Here is a 27317-nt window from a genome sequence, read left to right as displayed (position 1 = left end):
CTCTCATTTGGTGGTACTGATTAAATAAATTAATAAATATAATGTTTTTAATTACACAACCTTTAGGCAAAAGTTTTTACGATTTAAAAAATGGGTGTCACCACTGAAATAGATCATGGTGTTACCCACGTCAATACGTATAGGCTTATTACTTATTGTTTATTACCTATCGGGGATATATGCTACATCTTTGGTTGTGGCTCATAATTGGCCTATATTGTGTGAATGCAAATCTTGAAACACAGTGACATTCTGGGGTAGCATGACAAATTTGATACATTTTTGTCAATAGGAATTATAAAAAGACAGTAGAACTAATGTTGAAATTCACAGTAAATCTCTTAAATTACAATCTGCATCATTAGGGATGTTGAACACAGCCCTGCACCCAAAAATCTGTTTCTCCATCACAAAATATTCCTGCTCCATCCAGCCCTGCAGAGTTCAGCTACAAGTCTAATCAACCGGGCGTACAGTTACATTGACTGACTTCAATATATATCAGTTTGCAAACAAATCTGTGATCTCCAAAATAATTTTAGTTAAATTAATGATTGGAAACATTAAAAAATATCAAAAATATTAAAAACATTTATTTATTGTATGTTTTATTGTTGTATTGTTGTCCAATTAAAACAAAGAGATAGTTTTATTTGTCTTTTATTTTTCATTTTTATCAAAATACATACTTCTATAAAAACATAGAGACATTTTTAGACTCATATTTGACTGTCACCTGAGCCACTGATGCTTGGACCCCAATAATCTGCTAGGGGCTATATTTCACTGTATATTTCATAATACTCGAGAAGCTATATGATTATGTAAGATCAGCGGTGTTTGTGTTGAGCCACAGAGAGCCTCCTACAGGGACTAACAGGCTTCGCAGCATAACGCTGCATTAACCGCTGCGCTCCTTTCACTTCAGTTGGCCGTGAAAACGACAGGTGCAGGTGCTTTGTGCTGTTCTTCCAAAATGCGCAAAACGTTGATTATTCTTATCGTAAACTAATACTTTGAATCTCGAATGTGATGTGAGAAATAGAGAGCCACTGTTTCCATCTTGACGAATGAGTGTTTACAGCGTCATCATGTCGCATCACATCCAGCGAGCGCTCATCTGTTCTCTTCTTCTCTGTTTGACGACGACGGGCATGACGCGCTCCTCTTCAACATCAGACCTCAAATCCAAAATATCTGGCGTGGAGGAACTGCTGGAGGAGTTCCGTAAGCAGCTACAGCAGGATGAGTCGGACTCGAGGGTGGATGAGGAGGATGGAGACCGCTGTATCAGTGGCTTCAAGGCGGCGGAGGAGCGCATCATCCGCGCCAGCGCGTCCATCGAGCAGGGCGCCGCGTTCTTGTCCGCGCCGCAGAGGGTGTTCAGCTGGAGGGACTGCGCGCACGCCTGCTGCTCTCACCCGCACTGCACATCCGCCATCATCCAGGAGGACCTCAAGGCGCCCGATGACAGTTTGCGCTGTTATCTCTTCAACTGCACGTACAGGGGCAGGGATGTGTGCTCGTTTTCCTTCCAGCCGGGATTCAGCACCTACAGTCGGGTGGACAACAGCAGCTCTAGACCCCATGAGCCCGGCCTTGACCCCGCTGCCACTGACAGCCCCAGCACTTCAGCCGGGAGACCCTCATATGGGATCGATGAGGGTGGGTTTATCTGATTAATCATGGAGTGTTTTGTTGTTGTTTGGTATCGAATCCAAACAACCTATTGATCATGAGCCCAACATTCAATCTAGCTGAGGAAAGACGTCTTCCACTATTGTAATTTAATGTTGTGTTATAGAGAGAGAGAGAGAATAATAATAATAATAATAATAATAATAATATAAAATAATAATAATAATAATAATAATAATATAAAAACTCATTACTGAAGTACAAATTGCAGTCACAATTCTGTAGCCTAATGGTATGATTTATATTTTTTTAGAGTAATTGTGCATAATAGGTTAAGCAAAACAAATGTGATTTTTTTTTTCTGGGGACATTTTAACTGCAGGGAGACATGCATTATGGTACAGAATAAATATTTTGAGTGTCCCTTATTCAGTCCCTTAATTCCTTAAAAAAGATTTTTGTCCCATATTTTCCATTTCTACATCATAACGAAAGCTCTATAAAACTACAACGAATTATTATAAGGCTGTGGAGAACAGGGAACTTGTATTGACTTATATAATGAGGTTTTAATTACATAATTTAAATATAGTCAGTCATGAACAAAAGTGGGCTGGTCTATAAACTTTATAATAATGTTCAGTTGTAAGTCATTTATAAGTGATTTGTTATGACAGATTTGTTAATCGTTAGCATATTACTTAATTATCATTTGTGAACATATAGTAAATTATTCGTTCATCATCTAATCACTTGTTAATGATTTATAACTTAATCTACAAACAGTAGATAAAAATATTAACATATCACCTTAATTGCTTATTTGTTTCCCCTTCATACTAGCAGCTGATTGGTTAACCAACATTCTTTAATACATATTATTTTGTGATCAACAGAAGAAATAAACTCATACTGGTTTGGAACACCTTTAGGGTGAATACAAGATGACATATTTTGTTTTATTTATTATTATAATTATAACTATTATAATTTTTTTCTACGTTTAAGTTATACTGGAGTTCAAGAAACTCCAAAAAGTTTGTGTTGTCACCAAAAAATGCTGACCTTGACCTGCGTGTTTGGGTTTGACAGCTCTGGATGAGCCGCCTCGCAGTGATGCGGGACAGGACTTGGTGGTTCAGCTGCCGACAGACTGGGCCGTGCTAGACGGCAGAGACAGCACCGATGATCATGACATCATTCATTACGAGTGGGCTCTTGTGAAAGGAGATCCCGCCGTTAAAATGAAGGTAAACCATCCATAGTCAGTCATCTCTCAAAGTTTAACACTGTGACATTGCTTTATTTGAGCAACCTGAACAGATGGAGGAAGCCACATTGGCTCAACCAATAGAAGACTGGCGAGTGTTTGAACAAGGATTGCTGTACTGATGGGATTTTTAATACAGGTGCATCTCAATAAATTAGAATGTTGTGGAAAAGTTCATATATTTCAGTAATTCAACTCAAATTGTGAAACTTGTGTATCAAATAAATAAAAGTAAATTGGTGGGTTTTTGTTAAATGTGAGTCAAAATCATCACAATTAAAAGAACTAAAGACTACTTCAGTCTGTGTGCACTGAATTTATTTAATACACAAGTTTCACAATTTGAGTTGAATTACTGAAAGTAACTTTTCCACAACATTCTGATTCACTGATATGCACCTGTATTTGGTGTTTAATTTCGATCATGGCATCTGGTCAGTCTCTTTATTGCTGAAATGTGCTTGCTTTTTGATCACCTTTTAAGCAATCACAGCATCATGTGGCAAAACTTAAACACTTTCATTAAATAAAACACAGCTGTCTATTGCAAGCATTTGTGCTGACCTGACGGCCATCGCAAGCTATCCAATTAGGCTGTGCGGTTTATTCATTTTATGTAATAAAATTACATTGCAGTTCACTTCTGCAGAGACTGCAAAATATAGGCTTGATTAATATCATGACCAAAATATGTAGCATCTTTTACCAGATTTCTTCATTGTAATAAATAATATCTGTGATCCGTCTTCTATGATATATTTTACTCAAGTTTGACAAGATAGATAAGAAACTCATGTAACTGTCCAGTTAAAATGATGGCAGGAAAACCATATCAGAAAAGGCGAATGAGCTATTATCATTTTGCATTTAAATTGTACTGTATATTTGAGTAGCTTTGAGAAGACCAGTAATTACAGAGACTTGGGTCAGAGAGACATAACTAAGTAACATGTGAAGTTCACTGGTGTTGATGGTTGGTGCTGTGTGATGTGTGCAGGTGACTCACCCGGGCCTGCTGAAACTCAGTGCTCTTAGAGAAGGCATTTACACCTTTGAGCTGACCGTCACCGACACGGCGGGACAGAAGAGATCTGACAATGTGTCTGTCAGTGTGCTCGCCCCTGCTCCAAACGCAGAAGGTCAGAAATGACTTGTCTCTAAACCTTCCTTGTCTTTTTTTTTAAACAGTCACATGTAAACATGGATGATTAGTATATTTTTGTGTGTGTGTGTGTGTGTGTGTGTGTGTGTGTGTGTGTGAGAGAGAGAGAGAGAGAGAGCTTGCATGTTAGGAATATGAAAACCTACATTTTCAATATCATCTAGCTGGTGGGTTGTCTGAGAGACGACTTGTGTCAGGGATATTTAGGCTGGTTCAGGATCATGCTGACTGGGCATGGATTGGTTGTTTTTCTAGAGATGTTCATTTAGAAGCTAAACTGAACAGAGCAGAACACAGGGGTCCTAAGAGGTTTTATTAATAACCTCAAATTAAACAGCATTCAAAGAGAGATCTGGCACAATCTCTGTATACATGGGTATATGGACTAACATTAACAAATAATAAATAAAATAAAAGTCTGACTGTATTACAATATATGGTTGAAAATAATCAGTTGATTTCACGACCGTAAATGTATTTGATAATGATGACGGTGAGTGATTATTTATCTGGTGAAGGGCTAAGAAGAATATTTATATTCAAAAATGCAATATGCAAAAGAGAAAATGATGACACAAACCCCAAGTCTTTAATTTTGATGAAATGATACAAAAATGAAAGAAGGACTTTTTAGGATGTGTGTAAAGGAGAGCACACAAAATGGCAAACCTCTGGCCGTGTGGATACTGAATACAGTCTGGAATCTCTTTATGTTCAAATGAGCAGTGTATGCAGAGAAAATGATGCAATATAGTAACAGATAACAGTGATATTCTTGTAAATATGAGTCATAAGATGTTTATTTCAGTGATGTTTATTGAGCAGTCTGATAGCGGTTGGAAAGAAACATTTCTTTTAACTTTAGGAAGGTTTCGCTGTTATATTGATCTCTCTGATGAGAAACTTCTCAGGTGACCACACTAACTGACAGGTCAAGTAGTCATCATCCTTGACCCACTTTCTGCATGTATATGTCCATATATGATTATATGTAAAACTGTTTATTCATAATTCAGTGTCTAAAACACTGTTCTTTACTGCTGTACTTTGTTTTCTGTCAAGTGTCTTGACTTGAGTCTGTTTGGTGCAGATTACTCCCTGACTGTTTAATTGGTATTTGGATGTGACACAGATGTGTGTGTTGTTCCTCTGAAGTGTGTACAGGTCACTGCTCTCGGTATCAGTTCATGTGTGATGATGGATGCTGTATAGACATCGGTTATGCCTGCGATGGAAAGCAACACTGCCCCGACCGATCAGATGAAGATTTCTGCCAAAATTGTAAGCCTACATCACCAAGCCACTCTTCTACCATCTTTTGAGAATCTTAATTATTTACAGATAAATGAAAATGGTTGGGTCTGTTTTATAGTTGATAGTGCTCGTAAGTCCAACCCTGCCTCTAAACATGAACCAGATACACAAACTGAAGCAGAAGCCCAGACGCCCGCAGAAATACAGCTCGAAGAGAGCCCTAAATCTGAACAACATCTACATTATGACTTCAGTTCACCAGGTGCGGCATATGATTCAAGCAATGGCTCATCAAATGTAAAATTAATTGTGTCCTTATTTCTCACGTTCTCACGTTGTTCCTTTAAATGTTTTGAAGAATGTTAATGCAGACACTATTGAAGAGAAAGCACACTGACTACTAAAACTACAGATGTTGCTTTAATCATGGGTTCACAAAATTCCTCCACTGCTTCCTTTCTCTTCGGGCAGCTTTTATGAACAAAGCCTCTCTGTGTGTAGACATCTGATACTGTGAGAGCAAATGTCTCCGTCTCTTTGTGGCAGATCCCTGTGCAGCGCCCCCTGCGGTCGGCCCGTGTAAAGGTGTTTTCCCACGCTGGTATTACGAATCTAAAACAGGAGAGTGCCAGCACTTCCAGTACGGTGGCTGCAAAGGAAACCACAACAACTTCCTCCAGAAGTCTGATTGCATAAATGAGTGCATTCAGAAACCATGTGAGACGTGATTGGTTTAGCTGATTTTTGAATGTATGAATTATTCAGTTGAATTCTCTGATGCTAACAGTTGTTCTGTTGCCATCTTTCAGCAGTAACAAAACATCAGGCCACTGCAACTCCGTTACCCAGTGTGAAAACATACACACGTATGTACAACAATATCAGTTTAGAGTTAAGAATAGAATATTCTGTTTTCTTTATGCCAGGGGTGTCCAACCCTGCTCTCGGAGAGACAATGTCCTGCAAAGTTTAGCTCCAGCACACTTTCCTGGAAGTTTCCTTGATTAGCTGGTTCAGGTGCGTCTCATTAGGGTTGGAGCTAAACTCTGCAGGACAGTGCTCCTCCAGGAACAGGTTTGGACACCCCTGATCTATGTGTGTGTGTGTGTAAGCATCCTCTCTGCATGTTAATACTGCCTTCACATGCTACCAGAAACGTCCAATTTCTCACTAATGCAGTCATGATTATGAGCTTGTTGCATTCAAGTGCTTTGTTGTCAGAAAAAAATTAATGTAGCATCCCATTGTTTGACAATCATATACAAAAAAATCACAGCATATAGATAATCAGCTTTCTGACAATTCTGGTATTTTGGTCAAATGTATGCATATTTCACTGTTAATAAAACACACAATTTGCTTCAAATGATTGTTCATATATAGCCTATAAATACACTACTTTAGCAGCAAGACAAAGTCATGTACTGTAGTTGTGATAAAAAAAAAAACGAATAAAGAAACACAATAACAGCCAGTTTTGGGGTTAACGTATTACAAGTTACATAATCAGATTTTTTTTCAAGTAACAAGTAAAGTAACACATTACTTTTTAATTTACAAGAAAATATCCAAGTTATTTTTTTTTTCAAATAAGTAATGCCAGTTTTCCATTTCTTGATTGGCAAGCCCTCCTGTCCTCATGTTGAGAGAAACTGAGAGTACAATGTTACTGTAGTTCTAAAATAAATGTAAATATGCATTAATTCATCCCACTTAAAAAACATTTTTTAAATAAACATTCAGAATCAGAATTTCTCAAAATTAATAAAAAACACGAAATGCAACTTAGAATATGACGCAAACCTGTAATACTAAAATGCTGAACAACACAAATGTCCTTCATGGATGTATTCCCATTTTATTAACCAGTGTCTTTTCTGCTGACCTTCAAATTTTCCTTCAGCCTGAGGCTGATTCAGGGCTCGGAAATTCTGGTATCAAAATTATAATTAGTAATTAAAAACGAATTGATTAATAGTTAGAGTTTCTGAGTGGTGAATATGTCTTGAGAGGCCGTTGATGTCTGATTTCTGATTAGGAAGCTTGTATTGACAGTAATTCTTGTATTTACAGCATGTGAAGGCAGCATTAGTGCTTGAGCTGTTTAGAGCAGAACTGATTCTGATTGGCTGTCGTTCAACAGATTAAAACACAGTATTGTTCCTCTGCTATTATAGTTGTGGTGTGAACACTGCTATTCTTGTGCTTGCAGTGAAGGGGCCTTTAGACTCTTTAATGCCCTTGTGTTAAATGATTCAATGTAATGCCTGCAGCATGTAATATTAAAAATATCCTTTTTTTGTTTGTTTGTTTTTGTGCAGCTCCCATTGCTTTTGTCCATAAGGAAAAACTGCACGATCCTCTAACAGAGTCTCGAAATTCACTGCCATCGTCTAAAACTCATCGTGTGCTGGAAGGACACCCACCCCCTGAATCAGGTCTGTTTTATCATCTGAGTCACATACAGCACTAAATAAATGTCATTTGTACTTTTGTGTCCGTGTCAGTTTTCTCTGATTTTTCAAGTGTCTCTCTGTGTATGTGTGAAGGTGCGATCTTACCCCTGGCGTTGGGTCTGATCATCAGCGCTCTGCTCTTACTGATGGTGGGCTGCAGGCTCTGTCTTGTGCGTCGCAGACTGAAGAAAGCTTTGCCTCTCACCACAGAAGAGTCTGACTACCTCATCAATGGCATGTATCTGTAGCAGAACAGCCATCAAGCGTCCAGTCTGCTGCACCATCTGTGTGACTGTGTGTGTACAGCTGACAAAACCATCTAATGCACAGCTAGTCAACCCTGCTCCTGGGGCCAGGTGCACCAGCCTACCTATGACATAAATATGACACCATTTAAATATAAAATCAAGATTTCCTCCAACAAAGAATAATGCATTGAATAAAACGGCTGATCAATTGAATTGCATTAATTTAATGTTAAATGTTTTACCCAGCAGACCATGCTTAATACATATAATGTTGGCATTTACAAAGAGAGCACATTATGTGCATAAATAAGTTTGAAGCTCTTCAGCATGAACCCAGATCTAAACAGTGCACCTCAGTGGGAATCCCTCATGTTGGAATCCAGATGGAATCAATCGTAATAAATAAAGCTAATTTATTTTTATAAATGTTATTTACATATAAAAACACCTGTCATGTTTTAGTTTTTTTTTCCATGATCTAGTATCATATTTCCACGTGTCCTTTTTAACATTAGTAACATGAAGTTAAAGAAGTTCAAGTAAAAGGATCAACCCTAACAAGCTAATTCACAGCAACACAAGTCTGTTCATAAATGTGAAGGCTACTGTTGGATAGATGGTAAACATCCAGCGACTACACATTACTTTACAGAGAGCTTACAACCTATTAGCTACATTCTGCCTCAAAAACAAGTCCAAAGTTACAAAATAATTACCGGTAGTAATTAATGCGCCTCAAGTGGACTTTATGTTCCACCTTAAGAACTTACAAATGGCTGGTACCCTATAGAGCTGCCATCCTCCAACGCTAATCAAACAGACCTGGACCCAGGGTGCTCAGAGTTACTGGAGAACTACAGACCGGGTGTTGGTGCAGGGTCGAAACTTAACTCTGCAGGAAGGTATTGTAGTTCTCCAAAAGCAGGGTTGACTACTACTGATCTATTGATTAATGGTAAGTTCATGCCCTTAATATCCTCTTAAGTGCAAAACGACAAAACTTTCTCTCAACTCTTTCACTATATAGGATGCCAAATTAAGTGAATCTCAATTCATGCTATTCGAAAAATAACATTTCTAACCTTTATGGACACTGTTTCTGAGAAAATTGCATCTGTTACAGTTATTTTGGTAGTAATTATGCAGATGTGTGTGACTGCAGCAAAGGTTCCTGTGGTATAAAGATGCAGTTGTATTATTTGATAATATGTCTAAATACTGGCTTAACGCATACTGAAGAGTATACTTGTTTCTGAAGTGACTGAATTTGAATTTAGCTTTATTTTTTTTAATGAAGCATGATATATTTCACAAGCATGCCTGATATTTTTGACCTGGGAATTTGATCTTTAATGAGAGTATTTTTCTGTTTATTTTGGGAGAATTTCTGAAAGAAAAAAAGTGCTCAGCCTTAATAGGATAAACATTTAAACCATTTTGTTTCTGCATCCTTATATGATCATATGTAGGAGTTCATTAATAATATCAGTCCAGGGAATACAGCTTTAGTTCATGTAATCATTGGTGCCATCTTAAAACTTCTATAACAATTTTGGCTTTTTATTTTATTTTATATTGGCCCTGACAATGGCCTTATATCCTAGAATATCTGGTTAGGGCAATGTTTCCAATGTGGTTTAATGGCTTACTGTGATATGAAATACTAGTCTGTATAATCAGTGTAATTGTGCAAACATGTTTTGAAACCTTATATATGATTGTAAAATATAAAATTTAATAATCTTGGAGAAATACATTTAAAAACCCCATTAAATGTAGACTAGCTATATGAGTATCCAGTGTTTTATTAATGTCACATGCATACTGCACACACAAATATGTTTGAAAAGCAACATTTCTTTCAGATTTCTTTTATGGTGTAACACAAATCAGCTTAACATGCGAGGTAGCTAAATTCTGTGAAGATCCAACGACTCATCTAACACAATATTTAATCCATTTTGTGCATTTGAATGTTGTTTCTAGGTCTCATGGTACAATAGTTATTAGCATAAACAAGTGAAAGTTTGAGCTATTGCTGGTGCTAGAAGATTTGAGAGATTGACTTCAAAATTTGTAATGCTACATAAATGGTCTTCTGTGTACAGTTCTATGTCATAAATGTAACAAAATGTTACTTTGCATAAATAAACAAAATAATAATAATAAAAAAGTAAAATATTAATAGATTTTAATCCATTTTAGGGTTTACTGGATGTACGAATAGACACCAATAAACACATCTAGGCAGACAATAGTGCATTACAATGGCCTAATTAAGTTTTAGTGAAAGTTAAGTTTCCCCCCAGATTTTATTCAGATAAATTCAGAAATGAAAGTGCATCACCAGAATTACTAAGAAACTAGTAATAGGCATATTTCTCTTTTATCGCTCAAGGTTTTTGAGGATGAACATTTATTGGCATGTGATCAGACAAGCTTCTACCTAGGAGATTGACAGAGAAGCAATTTAGTTGATTTTGTTATCAAAATACAGCTTTTCTATAGTTCAGACTGTGTGAAAGAAGAGACCAGTGAATGAACAGATCATTGCTTAGCAGTGTGTTTATTTGCCAAAGCCAGGTTTGTGTGTGCAGGTTACACACAAACATGCAGAGGTTTGGCTTTGAAAATGACCACTGAGGGTTTAGCTGTGTTTGAAACGTTGATCCAAGAGGAACTTTACTAGCTGCGTGTTAGATGTTATAGACAAACCTGCTGTGAGCAGTGCAGTGATGTGAAACACATTACAAAGTGAGCAGTAATATTGCTACACTTGTGACCCAACTCTGCTCATATCATTCCAACCCTGTATGATTTTCTTTTTCCTGTGAAATACACGAAATGTTCAAGATTCTGTTTTACAAATCAAGAAAGCGGATGATGAGTTTTGCTGTCAACAAACATACCATAAAAGTAGTCCATCCATACATCTCGTGCATTCTGTCAAATCCCTTCCACCATACAGCAGCTCTCAAACCTCATGTTTATCACACATGCTGAGAACACCAGAACCAGTATTGTTGGGGCTCCACATCAAATCTAAAGGCGACTATTGGACACTAACTTTTTAAAAGCTGACGATATAAAACATCACATTTCATCATGCAGAAAAGCAGCTGCATGATTCTTTGTTTTCACAAAACAAAGGAAATAATATGAGGTTGGAACAACATGATGACAAAATTATTTTAGTATTCTGGAGTTGATTTCTAAAATTTCTATTTATACGACACATTATATTGGCAAAAGTGTTGGGACACCCCTTCTAATAAACAGGTTTGACTATCCATGAGTACAGATCTTAAAAGCTATAGCTAATGGACTATATTACTTGCCTGGAGAAATGTTTTATTGTAACATTGGTATACTCATTGTGACGGCCCGAGTGGTGGCCGCACAAGAGCGGTAAAGTGGATGTATCCAGCGCACACACACATGCATACATATATTTATACAAAGAACATTCATTTCAGAATGAGCTTTATTTAAACTTATTCATTTTCATTTGTTTCAGTATGATCGCATAAGTAACCACAGGAAACACAATTCATTCATTCATTCTCTATTTATTGTTAGGTTTGCATAAGTTTACATTTACATTTACAATACATTGTGACTGATTTGAAGTGCACACAAATTAGTTATGTTGTATCTGTTATTTATATTTGTTTCTATTTTGAGTAAGTTTACCGGTGATCAACTTCAGCCATGGTCCGTTGCAGCCGCATCCTGGTGTGACGAAAAACAAGAGTCCGGCAGGAACACCATATTTAAGCTTATTGGTTCCGTCTGGACGTACCATTCACTGGGAGTTTCCGGGGGGGAGGAAGGAACGTTGATGTGTTTATTAATTGATTTATTTAGTTGTACATTTATGATATTTGATTACATTTTGCTTTCCTTATCTTTATTTATCTCTGTTTGATTTGATTATCTTTATGTATCTCTGTTTGATTTGATTTTGATTTATGTAAGGTTATATGTTGTATGTAAAGTTAAATTGTTTCCCCTCTTAATTTGTAATGGGCCCATCCCTTCCTTTATAAGCTGTTGCTTTGTTCATTTGAGCAGGTCAGTTTTAGTTTGTTTGTTTGGTTTTTGTCCAATTGTTTTGATCTCGGTTTCTGTTTGTTTATTTTTGTTGTAAGTGTGTAAAGTTATTTTGTTTTGGGGTTCAAATAAAGACCCATTTGTTGCGCAACGCTTGTGTTCCTTGTTCTTGGCTTCTCGGTCCCTCACATATGGTGGCAGCGGTGGGATTCTTCAGTCAGTCAAGGACACAAAGCGGTGTTTTGTTCTTTTCTGCCCCTCGAGGCTGTTTTTTTTCCCCGGTTAATGAGTCGTACCTCAAAGAGAGGTGGGCCTAAGGCTCCGCCCTTGCAGCAAGAGGAAGAAAAGGGTGAGGAGGACCAGGACATGGTGGAAGGAGCTGAAGGAGGCGAGGCAATGGGAGACAGAGACGTTTCGGTGACTGAGTTGGCAAATCTGCTTCGAACCCATATGGCCAGGACGGAAGGCCGGGAGACTGCAAGACAGCAGGAGCAGGTGGATCAGGAGCGACGGTTTAAGGCTCTCCAGCACCAGTTTGGTCTTCTGCAAATAGAGGTCCAAGCACGCACCTCTCCCAACCTTCACTTACCTGATGTTGACCGGGAGTCTCGGGGAAGGCCCGATGTGGATCATTTAGATTCTGATGGCAACTCAGAGGCTGCAGTTCATCAGCAGAGTTTTAATCAGGTTGGGAACAATATAGGCCCACCATTATCTCAGATACCCCGATTGGAGAAGCTGAGTGACACTGATGAAGTGGAACACTTCCTTGTTACTTTTGAAAGGATTGCTGTTGCTTGTAGGTGGACTAAAACTGATTGGGTCTGGCATTTAATCCCTTTGCTGACTGGTAAAGCAAGAGCAGCTTATGTCCATATGGATGTGAACGAGTCTACTGAGTATGATAAAGTGAAAGATGCTATATTAAAGAAATATGATGTCAATGCCGAAACTTATCGACAAAAGTTCCGTTCCTTATCCGTAGATCCATCAGAGAGTCCCATAGAACTTTATAACCGGCTCAAAGAACTCTTTGGAAAGTGGATCCAGCCTAAGAGGAAACGAGTGGAGGAGGTGAGTGAAATCATCATTCTGGAGCAATATCTTAGAATGCTGTCCCCTGAACTCCAGGTGTGGATTCGAGAGCGAGATCCTAGAACCGCAGTGGAAGCAGCGTCTTTGGCGGATGTGTTTGTTGCAGCCAGAGGAAAGAGTAAGCCGTGGGCTTGGAAACCTGTCAATGACCGCCGTTCTCTCGACATGCCTCACTTTCAGCAGAGGAAGTCGGAGGGGTCCGGTAAGCCCTACATGAGGAATCCTACTTCAGCCAAATTGAATTTTGCTCCTAAACGACCTCCCATATGTTACCTGTGTGGTCAAGAAGGGCACACTAAGCCAAATTGTCCGAAGATCTCCGCTCAGCTTACACAGCTATGTTTTGTGCCAAGGAGGGAGGGAACCAAATCCCCAAGCTCTTTGAAAACTACAAATGTGGAGATAAATGGTGAGAAATTGACTGCTTTGATTGACACCGGCAGTGATCAGACTCTGGTAAGAAGAAAGTTCATATCACCCTCTTTGATCAGTACAGTCAAAAAATTGCCTATTTGCTGTGTACATGGAGATGAGAGACTGTTACCAACCGCCAATGTTTATGTTAAAATCGAAGAACAGACTTACCTGGTGGAAGTGGGGGTTGCTGATAACTTGTCTTTCCCTGTGATTCTGGGTCAAGATATACCAGTGCTGCTGGAGTTGTTGTACCCGGCTCGACAGTGTAATGTGGTGGTGACCAGAGCAAAGGCGAATCAGTCAGAGGGGATTGAACACACACTAAGTAATTTACCTTTCTTCAATGCAGAGATTGAAACCGGGGTGTCGAAGAGGAGAAAGTCCAGAAGAGAAAAAAGGCAAGAAAAGGTAAAATATGCTGCTCATACAGAGAGTGAAGATTTAGCCTGTGACTTACCTGTGAACTTCCAGAGGCCCACCAATATCGTTCAGATGCAGCAGGAAGATGCTAGTCTCACGGAGTGCTTTGCTAGAGCTGCAGAGGTAAGAGAGAAGCCTATAGAGGACAATACAGCCAGATATGGGATCACAAAGGGAATACTCTATCGGGAGCTCGGAGACCAGAAACAACTTGTGGTTCCACAGTGTGTTCGAGAGATGGTGTTACATCTGAGTCACTCGATTCCTTGGGCTGGCCACCTGGGGAAAAACAAGACCACTGCAAGGATCAAGAAGTGTTTTTTCTGGCCTGGTTTGAAAGTAGATGTGGCCCAATTTTGTAAAAGCTGTCCTGTTTGTCAGAAGGTATCCCTCAGACGTCCGTCAAAGGCACCACTACAACCACTTCCTATTATTGATACTCCGTTTGAGAGGCTCGGAATGGATGTCGTTGGACCTGTGGAGAGGAGTCGCTCAGGTAACCGTTTCATGCTGGTGATAACGGACTACTCCACCAGATACCCTGAGGTATTTCCATTAAAATCTGTGAAGGCGAAACCTGTAGCTACTTCCTTGGTCCAGTTATTTTCCAGGGTCGGATTTCCTGCAGAAATTCTAACCGACCAGGGCACTAATTTCATGTCTACCTTGTTGAAGCAGGTTTACCAGCTCTTAGGAATTAAGAGTCTGCGTACTACTCCTTATCATCCCCAAACGGATGGGTTGACTGAGCGATTCAACCAGACTTTGAAGCAGATGTTGAGGAAGTTTGTCAGTGAGACTGGTGAAGACTGGGATCAATGGTTGCCCTATCTTCTATTTGCTTATCGGGAAGTCCCTCAGGCTTCCACAGGCTTTTCTCCTTTCGAGCTGTTGTATGGCCGTGATGTCAGAGGCCCATTGGCTCTGCTCCAGGAGATGTGGGAAGGGAGTCCTGAAAAAGAGCCCACCAGTGTTGTTTCCTATGTTCTACAGATGAGGGAACGTTTGCAGAAGATGACCGGTTTGGCTCAGAATCATTTGGCAGAAGCCAGAGAAAAGCAGAAGACGTGGTATGATCCTCTGGCTCGAGAAAGGGACCTGGAGGTCGGTACAAAGGTACTTGTCATGTTGCCCAGTCGAGAGAGTAAACTACTAGCGAAATGGCAGGGTCCTTATGAAATCAAGAAACGCCTGGGTCCTACAACTTATGAAATCAGTATGCCGGGTCAAGATCGATCTAGTCGGGTTCTGCATGTCAACCTGTTGAAAGAGTGGATTCCTCGTCCTGAAAAGGCACAGTCACTGATGATTCGCTGTGTTGAAGAGGAAGAATCTGATGAGCAGTATCTACCACAGCCAGTTTTTGGAGAAATCGGGCTAGATCATCTAACAGCTTCCCAGCAGTCCCAAGTACAAGTTCTCTTCACTTCTAAGGTATTTTCTGAATATCCTGGGTTTACCAACTTGATTGAGCATGGTGTGATACTGAAACCTGATGCTGTCGTGAAACGCCAGAGCTATAGGATACCGGAAAGATTGCAGGTGCCCTTGCAGGAAGAGGTAGACCTTATGCTCCGCTTGGGAATTATTGAGCCTTCGAACAGCGAGTGGTGTCACCCCATAGTCCTTGTGCCAAAAAAAGACGGGAGTATAAGGTTCTGTATAGATTTCCGATATCTCAACTCCGTATCACAGTTTGATTCCTATCCTACCCCTCGCATAAGTGACCTAATTGATCGTTTGGGCCAATCCAAATATCTCACAACAATGGACCTTTCTAAAGGCTATTGGCAAATTCCACTGACTCCACCCTCACGGCCCTTGACTGCATTCAGAACACCAAGGGGCCTTTTCCATTTTAAGGTGTTACCTTTTGGCCTTCATGGGGCCGTGGCGACGTTTCAGAGATTAATTGACCAAGTGTTACGGGGCTTACCTTTTGCTGCTGCATACCTTGACGATATTGTCATTTACAGTAACACCTGGGAGGAACATGTGCAACATCTCGCAGAAGTCTTGCAGCGTCTTCAGAATGCCGGCCTAACGGTCAACCCCACCAAGTGTGCTATAGCTAAACAGGAGACCGAATACCTGGGTTATGTCATCGGCCAGGGTGTTGTGCGACCGCAGGTGAAGAAAGTTCAAGCTTTGGAGAGGTGTGCGGTACCCCAGACACGTAAGGACATGCGATCATTTTTGGGGATGGCTGGATTTTACCATCGCTTTGTCCCTAACTTCTCCAGTAGGGCTGCTCCATTAACGGACATGGTGGGGGCACGTTGCCCGAACCAATTGCAGTGGACTGAGGAGAGATTGAAAGCCTTCCGAGACATCCAGGGAGCTTTGACAACCAGCGCTGTGCTACACAATCCTGATTTTAGTCGTCCTTTCATTGTACAGACTGATGCCTCTGAGAGGGGAGTAGGAGCCGTTCTATTGCAAGGACCACCAGAGAGTCGACAGCCAGTGGCTTACATTAGTCGCAAACTGTTTCCGAGAGAAGTACGTTATTCAACGGTGGAAAAAGAGTGTTTGGCCATAAAGTGGGCGTTGGATTCCCTACGATACTATCTACTAGGCCGTGAGTTTACCCTAGAGACTGATCATAAAGCATTGCAGTGGTTGGAGAAAATGAAGGATACTAATGGGAGGATTACAAGATGGTATCTCGCCATGCAGCCCTTCAGATTCAAGATACAACACGTTTCTGGAAAAGTCAACGTTACTGCTGACTATCTCTCCCGCTCTACTGGCGAGATTCCTGAAGGGGGGGGAAATGTGACGGCCCGAGTGGTGGCCGCACAAGAGCGGTAAAGTGGATGTATCCAGCGCACACACACATGCATACATATATATTTATACAAAGAACATTCATTTCAGAATGAGCTTTATTTAAACTTATTCATTTTCATTTGTTTCAGTATGATCGCATAAGTAACCACAGGAAACACAATTCATTCATTCATTCTCTATTTATTGTTAGGTTTGCATAAGTTTACATTTACATTTACAATACATTGTGACTGATTTGAAGTGCACACAAATTAGTTATGTTGTATCTGTTATTTATATTTGTTTCTATTTTGAGTAAGTTTACCGGTGATCAACTTCAGCCATGGTCCGTTGCAGCCGCATCCTGGTGTGACGAAAAACAAGAGTCCGGCAGGAACACCATATTTAAGCTTATTGGTTCCGTCTGGACGTACCATTCACTGGGAGTTTCCGGGGGGGAGGAAGGAACGTTGATGTGTTTATTAATTGATTTATTTAGTTGTACATTTATGATATTTGATTACATTTTGCTTTCCTTATCTTTATTTATCTCTGTTTGATTTGATTATCTTTATGTATCTCTGTTTGATTTGATTTTGATTTATGTAAGGTTAGATGTTGTATGTAAAGTTAAATTGTTTCCCCTCTTAATTTGTAATGGGCCCATCCCTTCCTTTATAAGCTGTTGCTTTGTTCATTTGAGCAGGTCAGTTTTAGTTTGTTTGTTTGGTTTTTGTCCAATTGTTTTGATCTCGGTTTCTGTTTGTTTATTTTTGTTGTAAGTGTGTAAAGTTATTTTGTTTTGGGGTTCAAATAAAGACCCATTTGTTGCGCAACGCTTGTGTTCCTTGTTCTTGGCTTCTCGGTCCCTCACACTCATTATTTTTTTATTAATAAAGGTAGTTATTATTTTAGAATTAGTCTTTTATCATATTCCCATTACTGCTGCTCCAAAAGCAATCATTAGCCACGGTTATGTGAAATACCTGATTGTGTTTGCTGAATGGCAGCATTCTGTGGTTTGTACAGATTTTTCTAATTATGCTAAAGAGAATAATTGACCATTGGCCCAGATAAACAATTTCTTATATAATTCTGCACTTTCTTTCTTTTCTTCACTTTTCAATAGTACATGTTATTTATTTGGTTGGTAAGCATCCATGAATAACAGTTCTTCTTACTGTTAGGGGTTCAGTTTGCTATAATGACCCATAGTTTGGAACCCATAACCATGGTCAAATCATTGTAACACATGGCTCACTCTAGAATCCTCTGCTGAAATTATCAAATGTTAAGTGGTTTATTTTGCCTGAGCATCACATGCTTCAGCTGAAAGCACAAGCCATTACTATTAGCCCGGATTTGTAGAGCAAAGACATCCCTACACATAATGCAGCAGTGAACAGTTTTAATCACAGGCTGGATTCAGCACAAAGGCCGGCCCCCGTGTTCTGTTTATAATACATTATGCTGAGATGCATGAACAATTCAATTGACTATAATACTGAAGTCATCACAAGAAATATGCACCTGCGTCCAAAAAAAACGAAACTGCTTTCACACAACTCTCAAACTGCAGGCATGAAAATCTCAGCACAAAGCCCTATTCCACTTTTTTTCCTTTTTAAATAAAAGAATCTGATCAATACATCAGTCTTTCACAACCATCAGACTGTCACAGGTATGGAAATAGAGCATTAATACAAGCTCTCCTCAGTCCAGTTGGATGTATGTGTGTGTGTGTGTGTGTGTGTTGCGATGAGTATTGCCAGATCATCCTTTCAAAGATCATCCTTTCAAAGTTCATCCCTACAACAAAAAAAAAGAGAAAAAAAGTTACTGTAAATATCAAAGAAACACAACAAGATGCTATCATCACGACTGACGTGCATAGTGTAAAAAAACACATGCAAAAAATCGTTTCAGCAACCTTGAAGGTATTAAAGGGTTAGTTCACCCATAAATGAAAATAAGCCCATGTTTTACTCACCCTCGGGGGATCCTAGGTGTAAATGACTTTGTTCTTTCAGGCGAATCCAGTCGGATTTACATTAAAATTGTCCTTGCTCTTCCAAGCTGTACAATGGCAGTTGATGGGTTTTTTTCTGTTCAACAGTCCAAGAGACGTCAAATAAAGCACATCCATCCATGATAAAACATGGCTTAAATGGCTCCGGGGGTGAATAAAGGCCTCTTGTAGAAAGATATCAATAATCGTTATGAACACTATTCTCTCACTGTCGTAGGTGGAAGCTATTCTAGGCGGATGATGTAGACGTAGCGCACGTGCTGGTGATTAGTGATGAATGAGGAACGCGATAATGGTTCATAACATTTTAAATGTTGATATTTTTCTTACATAAATGCATCAATTTGCTACAGGAGGTATTTATTCACCCCCGGAGCCATGTGAGGCATGTTTTAATATGGATGGATGTGCTTTATTTGACTTCTTTTGGCTTGGAAGAGCAAGGATAATTTTTAATATACCGTATTTTCCGGACTATAAGTCACACTTTTTTTCATAGTTTGGCTGGTCCTGCAACTTATAGTCAGGTGCGACTTATTTATCAAAATTAATTTGACATGAACCAAGAGAAATTAACCAAGAGTTCACATTACCGTCTCCAGTCACGAGAGGTCGCTCTATGCTGCTCAGTGCTACTGTAGTTTACACTGAAGACATAGAGCGCCCTCTCGTGACTGGAGACGGTAATGTTTTCACTTGGTTCTTGGTTCTAAATAAATGTGACTTATAGTCCAGTGCGACTTATACATGTTTTTTTCCTCATCATGACGTATTTTTGGACTGATGTGACTTATACTCTGGTGTGACTTATAGTCTGAAAAATATGGTAACTCTGACTGGATTTGTCTGAAAGAAGATACACCTAGAAAGTCATATACACCTAGGATGCCTCGAGGGAGTAAAACATAGGCTAATTTTGTGGTAAACTAACCCTTTAATGTGCAATAAAGGCTGATCAAACTGCATGCAATTTGTTTGTCAAATTGCACTGGTCTGCACTTGATGAAACCAGATTCAGACAGTGGACTCGATGTCTGATGTATTTTACATTGGCTGCTACAGTCACAATGTAGGCATCAGCACAAAGCCAAGATACTTTCTTCCACAAAAACAGACAGTAGAAACTGTCGGTTTGGATGCGTTCAGTGCAACAAAGCACACATTCTTTTACACACTCACATCTACACACTAATGCTCCACGCTCGCTGTATATGACATTACATACACGCCACAATGGCAGCTGTCTAACAGGGTGGAAATCTGAAGGGGAAGTTAGCTGTGCAATTGTGCTGGGGGAAATTACTGCTCTCGCTAATTAAAGTAACACAAATTGTAATCAATTTAATTAGAATGTATTTTCAGGAACAGAGACTTTCTAAGCTTCTCTTGTTGAGTTTTAAGCGATGCCATGAATAAAAAAGTTCTGGAATTGACTCTGATCTGCCTTAATAAACCAATTTGGGCTGCCAGTGTGAACCAAGACATAATGCCAAGTCTAAATAGGTTTTGATGTCTTCAGGCTTTCATGTCTCATCATTCAGAAAGCTTTTTAGAAAAAAACTAAACTAAAAAATAAACCATGCCCATTCCAGCAGCTAATGGCAAACCACACATTTAAAACATTATATGTTGTTGTTTTTTTTGTTTGGTCAAATCAGGCTGGTGGGTTACGGTTAAAAAAAAAAACTAAAAAACAGTGCAGCTGTTCAATCATGGTATGGAGCAGCAAAAAAGATGACAAGCGGCAAATGCAGCCTCTGTCTGCTCCGGACCACACCGTTTCACCTGTGCCCTAGAAGAGAGAAGGGACAGAGGACAGGAAGTCACTTCCACCTTGACCACTGCTTGTCTTTGTCTGTTAAAGGCACGTAAATCACGCCCATCAGTGGCTTCATTTTGGTACTGCCATCCTCCAATTTGTCATACTGCTCCAGCATCTGGTTCCCTCCCGCTGGCCCGACCGGCAGAATCAGACGCCCCCCTGGCTTCAGCTGGTCCAGCAACTACCACACAAACAAACACACGTACATGTGAAGATCCAGATACATGGGGAGTAAATGATGACAAAGTTCTACTTTGTGGGTGAATTATTCCTTCAAAGATAACGCTTAAGGTACAAATATGGCTAGGAATGGAAGTGTATTTGTGATTGGAAGAAAACATACTGCTTGTGGCACTGTGGGAGCTGCGGCTCCGACATGAATGGCATCATAAGGTGCTTCTTCTGTAAAGCCCATTCTTCCATCTCCAACTGCACACATACAGACAACATTACACACTAACACACTCTTCTGCTAATTTCCTATGGCCTGTCTATGAATGTACATTTGTCATAATAATGTCATAATTTAAAACTGTCTGAGGAATGAATTTACATGTGCTAAAATATGCGAGTCATTTTTAAATATGTATGAATACTATGGATTTCACAATACTAGATATAATATCTAACCCTTCTGTACGACATAAACAATTTTTTTTTTGTTTCGATTTTGCATTTAAATAATATCAGTGTGTTTCATTTCTCTCAGAATTGGCTATCAACACATGGCGAGCATCTTCCCTTGCAATAACATGCAATGAGAACTGGTAAATTACTTCCTAAACCAGCAAAAGAGAACATTATTACTTGTTTAGTGTTTATTGCCCTTAAATTTCATTATTCAAAATGTTTAATGTTATTTCTTCTTTTTATTCAGTTACAGCTACAGCCAAGCCTTTATCCATGTTAGGGATTTCCTGGAACATCATCAGTTACTTCTATTAATTCTGTGATGGATATGTGGATTTTCTGCACGAGGGCGCCCTCTGGTGTCCAGAATGAATGAAACACACATTTCATGTGCTTATAGCACTCAATAATGGACAATCCATCCTATTTTGGGTAGGGTACCGAAACCGGTACCTATGGAACCGATATGAACTGAACCGAACGCAGATTTCGGTGCCTCTTAAATGCTTGAGCTATCGAATGGAATATTTGTCCTGGTTCTCCAAAAAGGACACAAGAAGCATGGGCGTCACTAGGCTTTTTAAGTGGGGCTGTAGTCCCCTTAAATTTCATGTGAAAACGGCAGCAGACATGTCTCCCCCTCATCTTTCAGCTCAATCCGCAGACCGCGGTGGAGCAGTGCGAGCGGTCTCAAACACAAACAGAGGACACAAGGTGTGTGTTTATCGATAGATTGTTAAAATATCTGTATGTGTGCAGTTGTTTGTCATAAATACAGTTTACAAAAGGTCACGAGGGAGCAGTCGGTTTCTCATCTACTGTTTTTGCTGTTCAACGCTCATCACAGCACAGCTGTTTCCTCCATCATTCACAAAACTGATTAAAGACAGTGACCGACAGCGCTCATTTTAACTAAATATCAGAGTGAGTGACAATAGAAACATTACGTGTGGTTTTCTATTAAACAATGAAATACATGAAATACATTTATTAGACAGAGTAATGGAAGCACAACTTGGGAAATGAGAGCACCCAAAAAGCATGTGAAAGCTATGGATTTATTATAAATATTTTTAATGTTCTTTAATGTTGTCCATAGTTTTTTGTGGCTTTTTTTATTGAGTATTTTTTATTTATTAAGTATTGATTCAGGCACCGTTTAGGCACTGGTACCATTTTAAAAGTATCGATATGACACCGGTATCATAAAAAACCCAATTGATAACCAACCCTAATTTTGGGAAAGAATTGGAAAAATAATTCCTCTGTCAAAAGAAATAATAAACAGACATATAAAAAACATGCTTTTTCCATTGTACAGGAGTGTTTTTTTGTTGTTAATTTGTTGCAAAAAACACTCTGATGTGCCAAGCTATCAGAACCAAACTGAACCCAAAACCATGTTTAAGAACCAAAGTATGTATTGAACCGTGGACTAACCGTATTGTTGCATCCCTAATAATACATTTAAATAGCATTGACCGTTGGCCAATCAAAATCAGCCAAAATTTTGCCCACACCTAAAAGATGGGTACATTATAAAACACAAAATGTAAAACACAACTGTAGAGACCAAAGATAGGCAAGCAGACCAACCAATGAGTTTGATTCTCCCTGAAGAGATCAAACTAGGGTCGTCTTTCTTTACATTAGCTATAGATGCCTCCACAAGCTCCTTTATATGATCAATGCCAATCACCTTCCCCTTCGGCCCAACCTGTAAAACACCACAACACATCCACTGTAATGCACACACTCATCAAACTACTATGGAGGACCAAACTGGCAGAAGTAGACTAAATTAATGATTTTTCATTCAATGTTAGTCTGAATTAAAGGGATAGATCACCCAAAAATGAAATTCTGTCATTAATTACTCACCCTCATGTCGCTCCAAACCAGTAAGACCTTTGTTCATCTTCGGATATGAGGTTTACGTTCAGATCAAAACGTAAACAACATGTCTGTATACAAACGTTATTTACACATTATGTGATACTCTCCTAAATGGCACCAGGGTGGCGTGGAGGAGATGAATTGTTGAATAAAGTTGTTATTTTTGATGCTTTGATGAACTCCTGATGTCCCATGGATTATTTTAACGATGTCCTAACTACGTTTCTGGACCTTGATCGTGTTCAGATCCTTGCCGTCTATGGAGAGGGTCAGAGAGCTCTCAGACTTCATCAAAAGTATCTTAATTTGTGTTCTGATGATGAATGAAGGTCTTACAGGTTTGGACCGACACGAGGGTGAGCAATTAATGAGAGAATTTAATTTTTGGGTGAACTCTCTTACCAACATAATTCTTAATAACTTAATTTAACATCCATATGAAACAACAAAATACTTTTTTACTTGCATTTTGTTCCCCCTACAAGAACTACATTTCCGAAACTTCAAAGGAACTACTCATATTTTTCATATAAAAACTGAGAGGTGCTGTAGTCTGTGATTGGTTGGATGCACATGCAGAACAAACCAAAGAAGAGAAGAGTCATCAGCTTCCACATGTAAACAGACCTGTTCTAGCGGCTACTAAGAGGATTGGGCTAATTCTATACCACTAAATATGGACAAGGGGACAGACAGCGAGGTACAAGCCTTTTTAAGGGTTTGCTCTATGGAGTAAATCCATAGAGACAAGAGTAGTTCATATGTCATAAACTGCGTGCCATTGCTCTACATTTAATCCAGCAGAACTGTGAAAATCCTAAGCAATCCCATGTTTGTGACTGGCAGTGAAGAGACTCACCATTCTGGCGAAGCAGACAGACAGGATCCCGGAGCCTGATCCCACATCCAGAGCCTTCGCTCCTTCATACAGCTGATCATGGAGGAGCTCTAGAGCATACGCGTGCTACAGCACACAGATGAGCGGTCATCAGCGCCTACCTCAAACAGGCCAGTAACTGCTACCCCGAATCCAGCTAAAGCCATTTTAACTTACCATATGTGGTGCACTGATTGTTGCTTGATAACCTGCACAAAATTACAAAAAAAGCCGTTCATCCCAAAGCTCCCAAAGAGAAAACACAATACTGGTGTAGCCGTGCAGAGCAGGAACAACAGAAACCAGGAATTGTGTGTCACTAAGCTTTGGCCACATTAGACACCATCATTGTGCCAACAAATGAATAACCCTGGACTGGAGCTTACCTATAGACTGTGGAGAGTCCATGTATGGGTTACATCTGGAAAAGTGGACACGATCTGTGGCCAACATAACTTCATACACACGGTCTGATTTAATAATCCCATTTTCTGGACAAAACACACAAACACATTCAAACTGATGGCTTAACACTATTGTAATATACAATACATTATATATGTAATGTAATTTCTGGCACAAACCTTACAGTTCTATATGCATTTGTATCAAACAAATTGTTCAATTTTTCAGGAAATTCTGACAATAAATGCTGTTTTGGCATGTATTAAATATTAAATAAATTCAATGCACACAGATTGAAGTAGTTTAAGGCACTGTTGTTAATTGTAATCTTACAGTAATTTAAAAGAGCTCCTGCAGAAGCTGAGGTAACATTTTAACCTTTAGGAAATTTTAACTATAACATAATTAAATTGATTTAAAGAAATAGTCATTTGTTCATATATATATATATATATATATATATATATAAACCATGAAATATATATATATATATATATATATATATATATATAGTACCATGAAAAGGTTTATGCCTTTTTATATATTTCTATATATTTCTATATTCATTTGAAAATTGCTTGCGAAATTATTGCAATATAAATGTATATTTAAAAGCTTCAAGGTTAGGTGGGATCACAATTCATTTCAGGAAAAATGTGTGATTAACTCATTTATTTTTTTATTGATTGACAGCATTATTTTATAGATCTGTGTCTTAACATTCACAGTACATCTTTCTGTGTGCTTATGGGATGCTACCAGAAATACTGGAGTAGCAAAAGCACATCAGCAATCCTGGGATTCAAGACTTACACACTATTAATAGCAGTCTGTGCATATTTAATCATAGTAAATACCACACATTTACACTTTCAGACAGACTTGATGTAACCCATATCTCTAGTAAACCTTTTCAAAATTTAACCAACTTTCGTAGAGATGATGTAGTTGTGTCTAGCTAATTATTTGGCAAGTTAAATGGGAGTGAATCCTTATATACAGGCACAGCATCTCCATCCTAACCTCTGACCTGGATTTCCAGCAGGCATGTAAGTGATGTAAATCAATACTGGCAATGACAGACCTCTCTCATGTTACTAAACACTCATGGATGTTGGTTAGTAATCCATCTAAAAGAGAGTCATTAGTCATTAGTCAGTATCTATGAGTGCTAGAGTCACTTAGAGTAGACAAGTACTCTGCAAGTAGACAAGTACTCGTTTCTTCTGTAGCCCAAAGTGACTAAGCATAAAAACTGTGGGGTATGACCAAGAGTCAAACATGTCCACAGAGAAACCACTGAACTCCATTGGTAGGACAAGTTACAAGTTTAACCTCGCAGTTTGTCCAAATCTCTAACCCTAAGTAGCAGGAACAGTAACAGTTATACTCGTCTTAGTGAGCAGCACTAAATATAGCACACTGACCACTTGACCCCAGAATAAAGCCAGGAGTTCAGGAGGATGGGTCACATGCCAGAAGGGTATTATTAGTCTCTCTGGCCAGTTTAATGCAGGTAAACCAAAAATATGTTAAATAAAATGTTAAATAATAGAATATATATATATTAGACATGCATTGCTTTAATAATATCAAGATTTAAAATACTAAACTGCAGATGCATGAAGTCCAGGATGGCGTCATCACGCGATGACATCAGCAGCATGTGGTGTGCCACGCCCACTGAACAACTCCACATAAAATAGCACATACGACCATTAAACAACTACACACTTTTACTGATTAAAAACAATCTGGCGTTTAGGGAAAATGCACTTAATTATTTTTGTATACAGATATTGACACCTGCAGGAACGACTAACGTTAGATACAGTAAGGAATGCTAACACAGGTGCTGTGTCATGGAAGTAAACAAAACCATGTTTGTTCAGTCTAAGCAACACAACATGTGAACCGAAATGATAAATATTTTATATAAATTATATGTTACAGCGATCGTTTAAACAGAGCAGATTATTAGCAGGTGTTTTGAGAGAGACGATCACATAGACTGCTAGCAGCTAGCTAACAGAAATGAAGCGCACTGTAAGTTTTAAACAGCAGCCACCATGTGCTCGTCTGAAACAGAAACAGAGCTGAGATGGAGTCATGTTATCCCAGACTCATCAGCGCACTTTCCCTCGGCTGTAACGCGATGCTAGTTCACAGACGCGCGCTTACCTTCACTACAGCGACGTAAACAAACCCCGGTCACTAAGCTCTACAGTGCGCGTGACTGACTCTGCTCTTTCAAACGTGCAGAAAAGGTCGAACTCACTGCGGAGGTTGTTGACGAGCTCCGCGTGGCTCGCTCCTCCGGATTTCCAGGCCATTATTAGACAGACTCTGCGGATCAGGTAGAGTGCGGCTGTCAGCGCCGCGCCTGTGCACACCGCTCTTCCGACGAGCGTCAGCACGTCCAGCGCGTTGACGTCACCAGACATGTCCTGCACCACAGTCTGTGCTACTACTGCGACGCGCTGGTCAGCTCCTCCGGTGCGAGGCTCGTGTTCTCTCATAGGATCATATCTGTGCACATTCTCAGGCAAATTTCTAGCTTTTATGCAGAGTCGCTGTACTGTGCGCCGCCAAGAGGAAGAAAGCGTGGCGTATTAGACCGGACATACACTGTGCGATTTCATCAAAGTCCCAGCTCACACTGTACGAGCAGATCGCATGCGATGTGAAGTCAAAGCTTACGTGCTAATACTGCGCAGACGATGACACTGGACGGAAGCCAAAGATATATAAAATAATTATAATATCGAGAGTATTTGGCATGTCCAATTAATGAATAAAATCATTACATTACTATTATTATTATGGTACTTTTATTATTAAATGTATAGGTCTACTACAATTCACTAAAAAAA

The 27317-nt window shown here is 39.4% G+C and overlaps 3 protein-coding genes across 4 annotated transcripts; 2 read left to right on the top strand and 1 right to left on the bottom strand.

The window, feature by feature from the left end:
• The first annotated feature begins 858 nt into the window (after positions 1 to 858).
• lrp11 (low density lipoprotein receptor-related protein 11) lies at positions 859 to 9312 on the top strand. The gene is made up of 9 exons (XM_026194979.1): positions 859 to 1665; positions 2731 to 2888; positions 3906 to 4047; positions 5226 to 5351; positions 5443 to 5586; positions 5871 to 6041; positions 6134 to 6190; positions 7646 to 7762; positions 7874 to 9312. The coding sequence occupies exons 1-9, from the start codon at positions 1071 to 1073 to the stop codon at positions 8026 to 8028; spliced, it is 1665 nt and encodes a 554-aa protein (XP_026050764.1). The 5' UTR covers positions 859 to 1070; the 3' UTR covers positions 8029 to 9312.
• Positions 9313 to 11565: 2253 nt separating this feature from the next.
• LOC113037671 (uncharacterized) lies at positions 11566 to 16860 on the top strand. Its single transcript, XM_026194978.1, has one exon. It carries the CDS (start codon positions 12367 to 12369, stop codon positions 16825 to 16827), a length of 4461 nt encoding a protein of 1486 aa, XP_026050763.1. The 5' UTR covers positions 11566 to 12366; the 3' UTR covers positions 16828 to 16860.
• A 1316-nt stretch (positions 16861 to 18176) lies between these two features.
• Positions 18177 to 27044, bottom strand: LOC113037673 (protein-L-isoaspartate(D-aspartate) O-methyltransferase-like). Of its 2 annotated transcripts, none has more exons than XM_026194981.1 (8): positions 26723 to 27044; positions 24426 to 24530; positions 24217 to 24248; positions 24022 to 24126; positions 22863 to 22983; positions 20980 to 21065; positions 20600 to 20817; positions 18177 to 18594 (listed from the first exon to the last, which is right to left on the bottom strand). In XM_026194981.1, exons 1-7 carry the CDS (start codon positions 26961 to 26963, stop codon positions 20638 to 20640), a joined length of 870 nt encoding a protein of 289 aa, XP_026050766.1. In that variant the 5' UTR covers positions 26964 to 27044; the 3' UTR covers positions 18177 to 18594; positions 20600 to 20637. The 2 variants fall into 2 exon arrangements, with proteins under 2 accessions (XP_026050766.1, XP_026050765.1); XM_026194980.1 differs by having other exon boundaries at positions 20648 to 20817; positions 26723 to 26974.
• Positions 27045 to 27317: the final 273 nt, after the last annotated feature.

The sequence above is a fragment of the Carassius auratus genome, chromosome 20 (assembly GCF_003368295.1).
Source record: "Carassius auratus strain Wakin chromosome 20, ASM336829v1, whole genome shotgun sequence".
NCBI lineage: Eukaryota > Metazoa > Chordata > Actinopteri > Cypriniformes > Cyprinidae > Carassius > Carassius auratus.
The sequence above is the reverse complement of the archived record's forward strand: the minus strand, read 5'-3'. Positions and strand labels throughout refer to the sequence as shown.

Coding starts and splice junctions, on each gene's coding strand:
- lrp11 (XM_026194979.1), top strand. CDS start 1,071: ATGAGTGTTTACAGCGTCATCATGTCGCATCACATCCAGCGAGCGCTC. Junction 5,587..5,870: donor TTATGACTTCAGTTCACCAG/GTGCGGCATATG, acceptor TCTTTGTGGCAG/ATCCCTGTGCAGCGCCCCCT. Junction 7,763..7,873: donor ACACCCACCCCCTGAATCAG/GTCTGTTTTATC, acceptor GTATGTGTGAAG/GTGCGATCTTACCCCTGGCG.
- LOC113037671 (XM_026194978.1), top strand. CDS start 12,367: ATGAGTCGTACCTCAAAGAGAGGTGGGCCTAAGGCTCCGCCCTTGCAG.
- LOC113037673 (XM_026194980.1), bottom strand. CDS start 26,963: ATGAGAGAACACGAGCCTCGCACCGGAGGAGCTGACCAGCGCGTCGCA. Junction 24,249..24,425: donor GGACTCTCCACAGTCTATAG/GTAAGCTCCAGT, acceptor AATTTTGTGCAG/GTTATCAAGCAACAATCAGT. Junction 21,066..22,862: donor AGGGAGAATCAAACTCATTG/GTTGGTCTGCTT, acceptor GTATGTGTGCAG/TTGGAGATGGAAGAATGGGC.